This window comes from Bufo bufo, chromosome 1 (genome assembly GCF_905171765.1).
Source record: "Bufo bufo chromosome 1, aBufBuf1.1, whole genome shotgun sequence".
In the NCBI taxonomy this organism is placed as follows: Eukaryota; Metazoa; Chordata; class Amphibia; order Anura; family Bufonidae; genus Bufo; species Bufo bufo.
Window position 1 is genome coordinate 711,071,379 of NC_053389.1, and position 13,160 is coordinate 711,084,538.

At 42.0% G+C, this 13,160-nt stretch overlaps 1 protein-coding gene across 2 annotated transcripts in view; it reads right to left on the reverse strand.

The window, feature by feature from the left end:
* The window catches only part of ADAMTS17 (ADAM metallopeptidase with thrombospondin type 1 motif 17), a 259,822-nt gene that overhangs the window by 123,639 nt on the left and 123,023 nt on the right, over positions 1–13,160 (reverse strand). For both annotated transcript variants that reach the window (XM_040414242.1, XM_040414241.1), the window contains exon 9: positions 586–726. In XM_040414242.1, coding sequence (XP_040270176.1) covers positions 586–726 — 141 coding nt within the window. The remainder of the gene's footprint in view (positions 1–585; positions 727–13,160) is intronic.

Here is a 13,160-nt window from a genome sequence, read left to right on the forward strand (position 1 = left end):
AATCCCGACGTGGCACGTTTTTCTCAATGATAACTCATCAGGGGAGAAGAAAAGGGTATCCATTCAGAGACTAAACTGTAGTGGTTTAAGAAATTGCAGTAGACCAGACTAATAGAAAACATAATTAAAGAAAATATATATAGCATGCCATGCTTGATGGATGTACTACATTAATGGTGTTTTTGCGACACTTTTTATTGCTTACTTAGTAAAAATTAGGTTTTAATTCACCCCCCCTTCATTTCTTGAAGGTTTATGTTTGATTTGAAATTGGGAGTGCCACAGGGGCCAATTATTGGGACTACCTGATTTTTGTCTTCAATACTTTAAAAGCCTGAAATGTTGTCTGCATTTTGATGTCTTCATTTGTGGAATCAAGAAGTACTTTTTCCTCTGGTCATGAAGACATTTTGCAACTACTTAACTGGGGTGTATCGAACCCAATACACTATGGCCATCTACTGTATGTGGCCATTTTACCACCAAATTTTATACTTTTCTAACACATTCATCGATGATTTAAGAGGAATCTATTCAGAAGGTGGAGACAGCTGCTATAAGCACATCTTATGAAGATAAACTCACTTCAGGAAGTTCTCCAGCTCCTCACGACTGCAGGTTGACCATGAGAGATCACTTGGGCTCCGACCTTTAACCCACTCTCCAGACATTATGTGTGAACGACCAGCACAAGATGGCTGGTCATCGTCATGACTCATACCCATGCTGCAGAATAAAACAAGACAATTACAGTCACAAAGTAATATCCACACAACATAAGTGTCACACCAAATGTATCTGATCTTTACTCAAAATGTAGACAATGCAAGTAAACAGATAATACAACTTGTAAATGTCTAAACTGTCATTATTTATTAAAGAAGTATACCAAATCCCCACATTAGTATGTGACCCCTAACGACCATCAAGACCTCCAACAATCATTTGGACATGGTGGTCATAATGTTTTCAGTTCACTGTGTGCCCTTGTAGGCTTTTCTTGGCTGAGAAGCTGTTGGTCACTCATCAAACTGCAGAAGATAACAAGTGCACATTTATTTTAAGGGCCAGTTGCTCTTTAACACAAGTAATATAGGCTGGATATCCTTGTGTGCTGAAAAATAAAAAAGTGAATTGGGCTATCTCATGACAATCCATTCTTTTTCCCCTTTTATGAGGTTTTTAATTAGGACAAGTTTTAAAAGTGTGATAAATGGAAGTCTGGCTTCTAGCGCTACCACCATTGGTCAGAGGCCCCATGTCCCCGTTGGCAGCCAGAGATTTGGCCAGAAACTCTCCAAAGAGAAAGGGGACCTGAGTTTTTTTTTGTTCTCAGTATATAGGTGGCAATAAACTTTAAATAGCTGACAACTATTTCTCCTGACCCCCAACCGACCATTCTCCACTCAGCCAGGCATACATGTGTTCTCGGTAGGGACGGTGGAGTAAACCTATGCCAGACAACTCTTGGAGTGGGTTATGTCTCTTGAAAACAAAAAACTGATATGTTGAAATTTAACATGCCCAACTCCCCCGAAATCTGGTACTGGGATCCCACCAGCGTTTTCAGTCAACATTTATCTAATGTGTATGGCCACCTTCAATATGGGTAGCAGGAATCAGACTCATGCCTAGAGCATCATACTTTTATGACCTGTCAAACTTACCCTGTAACTCCATCATTTTACTTCGTACTTTATTAGACTAACAGGGGTCAAGGAAGCAGATCACTGGTATTTTCATTTTAGAAAAATTTTAGGAAAAAATTATTCCTGAACCTGTAGAGCCACTGAACATAGTGCTCCCAACATGTCAGAGGCAGATATAGGATCACCTATACCAGCTCCACAATATGAGGACTCCCAATGAACCTGACATGGGGTGATGGGATATTAGTGTTAACTATAGTCAAAGCTGAGTTTACACGTTTTGTGTTAAGTACATGCAGGAATGATTCAGAATCTGTATAATGTGTTTACTCAGGTTCTCATTGTCTAATATTACATTTTGCTTAAAGATCAGAAAATACTGAGGGTGACAAGTATGTAATAATTGGGGACATTTGGAAGTGGACAAATAGTTTTTTACAGCACTGACCTCACAGGTGGATAACTATCTCAATTTTCAAAATATAAAACCAGAACAATTCATTCAGCTCGACTTTTAGGTGCTCCATGCGGTCTACATTCAGACAGCCTGTTCTCACAAGTTCACATGGGGAAATATTTGGCAAACAGAGGTGTACTTGAGCTAAAGCAAAGTCATGTTTAGGTGGCATGTCTAGAAGCCAAGAGATGTGGATGTTGTTTTGCATACAGAGGAAAAAGCTACACTTAGGCCACAGAATGATTAACATTGCCCAATATGGGGCTGGATCCTGTACCAGCAATGCAGGAGGGGGTTAGGCTCAATTCACACATTTTCTGAGGTCCAGGCCAGTATATGATGGGAAAGTCTCCTGACGTACATGTCAATGTGTTTATATGGCATATGTTTGGGTGGGACTCATCTGGACCCCATAGCTCAAACAATATTCAACGCTAATGTATTACCAGTCAATGGAAATTTATTTGGCATTTATTTGGCAGGACCTTTCAAATATAATCTGGCTACCTATGCACGCCTCAAACGTAATGGTAACCTTTTGTGTTACGTAAACCATGCTAAAGCTTTGTTCAAACTGGTAGCATTTTTGGCAACAAAAATAGTGTACTCTGCAGTGCTATTCTTGGCAACGGAAACCTGACAGACCCTAAAATAAGGGTCCATTCACATGTTGATCCGCAAAACACGGAAACCGGCCATGTGTGTTTCGCATTTTGCGGAACGCACATGGCCGCCACTATAATAGAAATGCCTTTTCTTGTCTGTGTTTGCGGACAAGAATAGGACATGTTTTCTTTTTTTTGCAGGGCCACGGAATGGAAGTCCTGATACGGACAGCACACAGTGTGCTGTCCGCATCTTTTGCAGCCCCATTGAAAATGAATAGGTCCACACCCGTTCCGCAAAATTGCGGAACGGATGCGGACCCATTTTGCGAACGTGTGAATGGACCCCTAGTCAGGTGGGGTTCATCAGGATTTGATGGTATGCGACTGCAAAAAAAATCCAGCATAGCTGTCATACCACCATTATTATTAATGGAAGCCGTTATTATAATGCAGAAAGATCCTAATGACTGCCAGGAGCAGTATATTACATGTGCAGTTCTGCCTAAAGCACCCAGAGACTTTTTTCAGCCTCCAACTTTCAACTCAAATTCTGGCTATATTATCCTCCATAAGATACATTTATTGGTTCACTTGGTGTAGCAAATTTGTAAAGTTAAGGCTGGTTTACACGAGCGTATTCAGTCCGGGTAACACGCTCCGCGTGGCAGCTGTGTTTCCCAGACTGAACACTGCTCCTCTTAAGTCATAAGTAGACTCACAGTCAGGAAGGAATTCACAACATCATAAATAATTATGACGCTGCGAGTTCAGTCCAGAGGAGCAGTGTTCAGTCTGGGAAATACAACGGCCATACAGAGCTTGTTCCTCAGACTGAATATGCTCTGTGTGAATCTGGCCTTACACTATAACTTGGTACGTGTTACATGCATATACTGTATTTTGCAGTATTCCATGAGGTTAAAGATATAAATGTGTTTACAAAATATATTTCCATTTTCCCATGAAAATTGTCTATTCTTGCTACTGACAACCAAGCATGTTTTCAGGGTTTGAATGCTATTTTAGATATTATACATCTAACGGATCTTTACAGATACCAAAGGGCAGAAACCATCTGGTGAATAGCCAGCCTAACATTTCTCTATTTCTCTATTTCAGGAATGCTATCAATAAAAACTCCAATAAAAAGGTGACACCGGCTTTTTTGGATTGCTAATACAGGAAACTCGCCTATTTTCCTGACGTTGCATAGTAGAATATCTTAGTTCTGCTTTGCAACATTGTAAAATATGGATTTTTTGGGCTTAGTTTTCAGCCTCCGACCATCTGGAAAGATGTGGATATTTTACTAAGAAAAGTGGTGGATGCATGACCATGACCCTGGTGCTAAGAGCAGCTTACAGATTCCCACATTTCAGACTTCTTTCTCCCAGTGCTGGTGGATATTTCTATCAATCTTTTTCAGGGGTATTGGGTTCACCCTGTGAATTTACACAGCCTAAACTAAGCATTTTGGATTATTTGGTTGCTGTAGGAATTAGTCATGGTGCCAGGTGCTCTTGTTCTTAAAGCTCCAAAACCTTGTTGCTCAACTTTCAACTAAGAAATAATAAAAGAGCTGCAGTTCACCAACAGCCGGGGAGGACTATGCTAATTTTGCTATTTCCAACTAATACATTCTAATCTCCACCATGCAAATGTCTGCACAGAACTATTCTTTTGTAGCACTACCCAAAAACTTCCAAAAGCAACGGCATTTGTGTGTGAACAGAAATTATGGTGCACTGGAGGAAAGTTTTGCCACATTTTAATAAAATAATAAACTTATTATAAGTGAGATTCTCCTTGACAAAACATCCTTTTTTGGTATTATATTTCTTAGACATCAAAGGTCCAGTACAAATTGCAAAATGGGTGAACTTTGAGCACCTCACCAGACTGCCCATTACATGCCAACTCAAATAGGAAGTGCTCTGATAAATACCTCTTTGAGAAAATTCAGTGAGGCGTACAAAGCAATATAGAACACACATGTTGGGATATCCTTAGTACTTGTATTGTACTTTTGTGTTTTTATCATCATTGGGCTACAGTTTACTGAGATGTGCCAAAACACAAGTCATGTCCAAATGCGGAATGAAGAGAAGTACAAGGGCTGCAATGCAGACTACAAAAGCTGTATTATAGTTCTTAAGACCGTAGGCATCATGCACATGATGGTATAGTCCCCTAATTGTATGAAGCATAATATGACCCCAAAGACTTGAGAGGTCTTTATATCATACCATATGAATCTGACAGATAAAGAAACTAGTGACATGCTCCCTTGGATGTCCTATTACTGGCATTCTCCTCTCAAAGAATTATTAACATATGTTTTAGAGACTGAATACAGCTTATGATAGCCTAAACATACAATATATGATTTTGGCTGATAGGCAGCCACCTGGCCTCCACTTCTCCAATCTGCCCTGCATCTGATCTTCTACAAACACTCATCCAGCACGTGATAACACTAATCCAGGCAACTATGTGGTCAAAAAGAATTTCTATTTTAGTATGTATAATTTGTATTTTACTAAGCTATAATTTTTACTATTTTTAGCTTTGAGGTTGAGCGCCATGTTCTGAAACACGATCCTGGATTCCCTTGAATCTATTATTGTTGGCAGCTTTGTCCTTACAAGTGATTTGAAATATTAAAAAAGTCTCTTCCCTATTCAGAGCCTCATGTGTTTTTGGAAAACTTACTTTTGGACAAGGACATGTTTATTACTGCATGTCCTTGTTAGTGGTAAATCTGACCAAGTATGTTAGTCCTAGTATGAATGTAAAGAAATGACATACTCTCCTCATTACTGAAAGTGCAAGACCATAAAGGAAATTTCATGGAATTAAGGAAATCGCAGGATTGATGGACATCTTAACTGGATGACAAGTTTAGGGACTACAGATGATCTTTGGACAGAATGTATGCAGGGAAAAGAACGGAACCGGTAAATGAAGTATATTCGTAAGCTGTAACTATGCACTAACACTGTCTGGGGAAAAAAAAAGTTTAGTTACTATTTAAGGCTACAAGAGGAAATGTCAGAAGATCATCTTTAATTGAGATGGCAAATATTATTTTACCATGTCCCCCTCCCCAGTTGATTTACAGGTGTCCTGGAGGTAGTTATATAAACCAGTTACAGCCCAATAGCTAGGAAGAAATTGGTGTTCAAAAGACAGATATACAGTATGACCTCTTTCCCTCAAATAATTTAGTTAGGTTGGGCTATTCAAAGTGTATCATGGGGACCAATACATTTATTTTGGGCCTCAACCACAAATTTCAATAACAATTTGGTGGGGGGGGGGGAGCAAAAAATAATTTCTACAAGTTCCAGCTTTTCAGGCATGACAGCAGAGCAGATGTTCAAACTAGAAGAGCTCAGGTAGTTTTTTTTGCACAGCAATTGTTTACTACAATACAGTACCTGTCACTTATGACGATACTCTGCTATATTACATAAAAATATGACTCAAAACATGTTTGCGTGTTATAGTTTTATGGAAATCTATCTAAAATGAGGAAGAGGAGCCACTGGACTTGCCTGAGGTCATGGATGCCTGAAAAGAACATACCTCGCACATGCATCTTAGACCTACCCCTGCTTTGTCCTATCCATGCCTCTCAGTAGTGGATGAGGGCAGCCAGAATTTATCATTACCTCTATGAGTGTATAAAGCGACGAAAGAGGTTTGGGGTTCTGTAGAAGAAAATCAACCCTAAAAATACACACTATGAAGTTAATCAGCACAGAATTTTGTATATAAAATCCTTGTAATAATATTTTATTGTTTGCGTAAACATTAGATAATACATATTAAAAACACAGTAAAAAGCTTAAAGGGGTCTGCCACTTTAAAGTTTATAAATGTGAATGGTAATGTTCATTATTGTATGGCACCTACCTTTATTTGGGGGTTGAAGCCACAGCACAACCCTAAGCCACCTACCCACTCAAATAACATCATCATGCCTCCTCCACTTAAACATGGTGCGCTTGTCAACTGCACATGCGCAGGCATGGATATCTGGACAATGCTGTGTTTGGTTGTGTGTCCCTCCTTGTGCAGCCATTTTATGCATGGGAGTGCCATCTGAACAGCTGGCCAGATAGGTAATGGGGGGTAGGGTTCGGGTGTGCCTTTTTTTTAATGAGAAAACAGCCCCAAATATGAAATAAAGATATTGTAATCAGTGCCATGTAATAATGTCGGACTGACTTTCATTGGGCCCACCAGAGGAAATGATTCTGAGGGCACTCTCATATACCCATTCCCTGTTAGGCCATTTTTCATATCACTGCATATTCAGGACTTATTCTCTATAAGGTTTAATAGTATATCTGCTGGTTATTGGTTTCTAGGTCCATTCCAAATTATCTTCTGCTGGACCTCAGGGGCCCTGCATTATAAGGGTCCCATTATTGTGTCAGAGCTTGGATCCTCTGGTACTATGGTGGGCCAGCCTGATCCTGCAAAAATGGACATTACTATTCACACGTAGAAAGGAATGCAAATGAGCTGTTAACAAGCTCTGCCTCTGATGCCACCAGATGTAAGGCAGCTATCCTATAAGTCAATGTTCGACCCTTTAAATAGGCCTTGAGACATGACTCGGATTTTAAATAAGCCAGCATCTCATCTGCAGACACCTGTATTGGGGTGATTGTCCCTCATCAATGCAAAGCAGAGAGTACTGTCCTTAACTGGGTGAGATGCCTAAATCAGGATTTGGGGGAGCACTATCTCTCCTTGGGGAGAGAGCACCTTAAATCGGTGTGATAAGAATTATAGGCCATACATGCTCCTCTGGATTTCTGCCTTCTCTTCAAACTTCAAGCTAATCTGCGGGGATGACGATAGGTCACCAATATAAAACACGTGGACAGCCCCTTTATTATAGGAATTATATTTTCTAGTATTTTTCTTAATTTTTACTGGCTCTGTAAAGGGTTTCTCCAAAATGTAAACATTGATGTATAACCTTGTCCCCTTCATTCATCTAGACAGGCACAACAGCTCATCCAGACAAATGACTGTGCCTGGTACCTCTGCTAATGCCATTCAAATGAATGGGACTGAACTGCAGAACGAGGCAGAGCTGTCATGTGGACAAGACACTGTGTCTTTAAACAATAAAAGGAGGCATGAGGTCAGACTCCCACTGATCAAACAACCTAGGATAGGCCATCAATGCTTATGACCCTGTGAGACTCTTTAAAGAGAACTGGTTCCCTCCAAAAACTCCCCTGGTGCATAGAGAGGACTCCTAGGACTTGTTTATCAGCATGCAGCACACCCACAATGGGGGAACGCAAGTGGGTAGACATCAAAATGGCATTCAGAATCAGTGTCTACTGATTACTGTAGTATAGGGGGTTTTCAGAGGTGACAGATGGTCATTTATAGCATATTCACAGGACCGGCACTTATCTCAAGAACCGAGACCTGTCTCACAGCTGCATTGAAAGGAGAGGTGGCCGCACCTGCGTGATTCTCTCCCTTAACCTCTATGAGAGTTCCAAAAATTGTCGATCACGCGTCCTCTGATATGTTCGTAACTTCCACAGAAGTGAATGGAGAGAGCTGAACAAGTGTGGCCACCTCTCCACTCAGAGCAGCTGCGAGACAGGGGTCAAGGGACCTCTGTTCTTGAGATAGGCGTGGGTATCACATCTGCGGATATGTCATAAATTTCCAGATGGTAACAGCCTTTAAGCTACAGAAAAGAGAAGTGATAGTCAGCACCAAGTCTTTGAGTATTTTGGCCATATAATACTAGAAATATCATCTACGTTTCGACTGTCATTTCCAAGCCTATGTTGTTTCTTTAGGTAAATTACCGTAATGTCAATGACACTGTTTATTTCTTAGTCCTTCAGACTAACGCATTAGCATTAGCTGCACATTATGATGAACGAACTTCATGTTCCTATACCATCCATTTGTATATTTATATCACTCATAAACATGGTACACGATCATCCTGGTCACATCCCTTTGGTATTCGATTTGTAGACAGATTAATGTATTCTGCATTCTCCAGATAAAAATAAGCAAATCCTACAGATGAAAAACAACTGCTCTAGCTTGGATTTACAAGGACATTAAAGAAGCAGGACAGGTAAAAAGCTTACTGCTTTTGAACTTTGGATCTGAAAACGTTTGAGAACAGTGATGGCCAGTTCACAGTGTTCGCCAGCGATGCACAGGTAAACCCTTATCTGTGCCGGGAGCCGGTCTGAAACAAATGCGATCACCGGGAGCAGGCAGTTCCGAGAACAGCCCGATGAAGGCCCCCGGCGGCTGTTCTCAGAACTGCCTGCTCCCGGTGACCGCATTTGTTTTAGACCGGCTCCCGGCACAGGCACAGGTAAGGGCTTACCTGTGCATCGCCGGACTTGTGAGTCAAGATGGCAGCCCGCATGTGTTCACTGGCGAACTGGTCATCACTGTTTGAGAATACTATGGTCTACAAATACTTGTACCTAATTTCACTTGCAGCACCAAGAAATAGAATCGATAGTACATAACAAACAGCAATAATAAAAGACAATTAAGCAATATAAACATGAAGAACAATACGATTTTTGCAAGATTTCTCACAAAGTGACATCTATGAAAAGACCCCTGCATGGACCACTGACAGGATGGAGTACACTACGTTTGCACTGGCGCACATGTACTTTTCATGGACTATGCAGTGCTATAAATCTAGCGTCAGACTATGAGTGTAACATATCAGTAGCAGCCATAACAGCTGCTATGGGGCCCAGATGTTCAGTCAGGTGCAAGAACATTGTATTTTTTTTTTAGGAAATAGCAATTTGGTGTCTTTCTGCGATCTAGCACTACTATTATCCATACCTCTGAAGGGGTTTCTCTGGGACTTAAAGAGGACCTTTCACCGATTCTTACCCTATGAACTAACTATACAGATATGTAGAGCGGCGCCCAGGGATCTCACTGCACTTACTATTATCCCCGGGCGCCGCTCCGTTCTCCTGCTATGCCCTCCGGTATCTCCGCTCACTAAGTTATAGTAGGCGGAGATACCAGTCCCTAAGTTATGGTAGGCGGAGTCTGCCCTTGTTCTGCTCTAGCGCTGGCCAATCGCAGCGCAGAGCTCACAGCCTGTGAGGTTATTTTCTCCCAGGCTGTGAGCTCTGCAATGCGATTGGCCAGCGCTAGGGCAGACTCCGCCTACCATAACTTAGGGAACGGAGATACCGGAGGACATAGCAGGAGAACGGAGCGGCGCCCGGGGATAATAGTAAGTGCAGAGAGATCCCCGGGCGCCGCTCTCCATGTATGTATACTTAGTTCATAGGGTAAGAATCGGTGAAAGGTCCTCTTTAAATATTGATGACATCCTCAAGGATAGGTCCTCAATATCAGACCAGTGGGGGTCCAGCTCCTGGAACCCCAACTGATCAGTTGCTTGGAAGAGCTTGGGGTGCAGCTAACGGCTGTGCTTGTTATTGCAGCTCATTCCCTAGGGACTGAGTTACAGAAAGCAATGTGACTGATGGATGTGATGTCACAGCCCATAGAAGAGGCCGTTCCACTTTGAAAAGCCGATTGACGGGGATGCCCAGAGACCCCCACCAATATGATATTGATGACCTATCCTGAGGACAGGTCACTAATAAGAAACAGCTGCTTCAGTTTCCTGTTATCTTGTGCTGGGGGCCCATCTGATTTTGCTATGGGGCCCTATAAATTCTATGTTTATTCTATGGGGAAAGTGGAGAAAGCTGCTGTCAGACACTTCTGGCAGCGGCTTATCTCCCGGGAGAACAAAATGATCAGGTCAAAATATTCATATAAGTGTGTTGGCCGAACCTGCCATTCTTTGCAAAAGAATAATTTCTATGGCCAGCTTAAAAGGGAAAACGCCCTGTGGTCAATTTGGACAGTGTATAGCATTTTCTGGGCACTGTATAGATGTGTAATTTGGGCAGTATATGGTGTGATTATTCAGCAGTCTGTGGCAGCATTATTTAGGCACTTAGAGCCTAATGTATCATGGGCTGGTGCATCCTGAACAAGCGACCCAGACTAGTAAGACTATGTTCACATTGCGTTTTTGCCCTATGTTTAATCTATATACATTGGGAAAAAAGAGGACGCCACGCTTTTCCATCCTGCAGAATCCACAAGAAAATGTATACGTTAACGGATATATTTTGTTTACAATGGAACTCTATAGTGACGGGTGCCACTGTATGGAATCCGTCAAAGGCATCCATTTGACGTATACCTTTTTTGCCTACATTAAACACAAGACAAAAGCGTCAAGCGAACCCAGCCTTAAACGGATGTGTCCTTTCTTTCCCCAATGTACATCTTAAATGTGGGATTAAAACATGATGTGAACAGCTTTATTATTTAAAGGGGTTGTCCAAGATTTTGATATTGATGACCCATCCTCAAGATAAGTCATCAATATCAGATTTGCAGTGGTCGGACTGATCAGCTGTTTGAAGAGGTAAGCGACGGTTGTGCACGAACTGCTTCCCCTTCAAGATTACCTGCACGCTGTCTCCTTTGCAGCAGCGCAATGCAATTATACCTGCTCGTTCCATTCAGTGCTGTGATTGAAGTGCTGTGCTGTACACCAGTGATGTCACATTCATCGGTCACATGGCCTAGGCGCAGCTCAGTCCCATTTAAATGAATCCGGATGTGTTGCGATACCAAGCACAGCCACTATCCAATGGATGTTGCTGTGCTAGATAAGCTGAGAGGAGACCGCAGCGCTCACTCAAGTGCTGTGACTTCATCTACCAGCTGATCAATGGAGTGCCGGGTATCGAACCCCCACTGATCTGGATAGGTCATCAATAAGGATGAGTGAAGTCGATTCGCATAAAACTTCGTTTTAATACTGTACGGAGCAGGAGCTTCGTACAGTATTAGAATGTATTGGCTCCGATGAGCCGAAGTTATTGCTTTGCGAAGTCTTGCAAGTCTTGGGTAATAACTTCATAAATGAATTTGGACTGTAAAAAAACATTTCCCGAAATCGGGTTCTGTTCCAAGTTACCACCATGTTTCATCCGAAGTCGATTTGCTCATCCCTAGTCATCAATATCAAACACCTGGAAAACCTCTTTAAACATATAGCATTCATATTAGGCCACTGTATGATACAGCTATTAGTAAAATGTGGTGGTGTTACAGTACTTTGTTTTTTTTCGTACTTTTTTTTTACTTTTTGCACTTCTAAACTTCACTGCTTACAGATGATGTCTCTTAAAGTGGTTGTCCAGCCTTCACTAACTGATGGTCTATCATCAGGGTAGGCAATTACTAGCTGATCAGCCGGGGCCAACACCCTTGCACACCTGCTGATCAGCTAGGTTGACAGAGATGGGTAGTTCCAGTGCCAACATCCATCGACACAGCTACATCGACGCAGCTGATCAGCGGGGGTGCAAGGTGTTGGACTCCCGCCAATTCAGCTAGTAATGGCCTATCATAAGGATAGGCTATCACTTAGTAAAAACTGGACAACCCCTTTAAAAATGAATATGCAGTGTCCTGGAAGCCCACTGCAAAGGGTACTATATTTTACGCACTGTGTATGTCCCATAGGCTGTATATGGAGTGGGAGGTTTCTAGTTACTGTTTCTAGTCAGAACTGGCACCACCTCTCCATCTCTAGGAGGAAGCTGCTTGAGTCTAGCATGCCCTGTGGAAACATCTAAGAGCAGTGAAGAGCAGATTTACAGGGAGATCTGTTGCCCTGTGTATGAAATGCAGACAAAGCTTTAGTGTATGTTCCAGCCCTTTAGGGAAAAAGAGTTTACTGAATGCAGCAGAAAGTTCAGCAGCCATGCCAGGAAGATTACCTTTCTCTAACAAATGCTTTGTAACTATCCTATATTCAGACTACAGACTTCTCTGCATACTGGTGGGAGAAAATAGCTTCAGGTTCCTCATCATATCAAAAGGATAGAAGAGCCCTCTGTTCAGAGACTGTATTTCACTGAGGATACTACACATCGCCAAAGTGAGAGAGATTAACTGCACTCCTTGGTCGAGTTGGAAGGATTGTGCAGAATTTAAGAAAGAGGCTCAGTCCTCTCTCTGTCATACACAGCCTTAGCAATTGCATATGAAAACTGTAAAGACTGCCATCAATATGTACGGTGTTTGTGTAAAATATGGCCTCACCATTGTATGCACTAACACCAGCACCATCACAGTGCATCATTGCGTGAAGTTTCAGGGAACCCTGCCTTGCACCTCGAAACCTTACACCACCAGGGGACCCCAAGCCACCATTAGGCAGGAGAAGTCCCAAAGCCAGGGAGTGCCCTGAAGAGGGAAAAAAGCTGTGTCCTTCTCATCATTGCATGGCCCAGGGGAGCGTCAGAGTGAGTCACTACAACCTCCATTATTGCTACTACTACCACTCCTATCCTG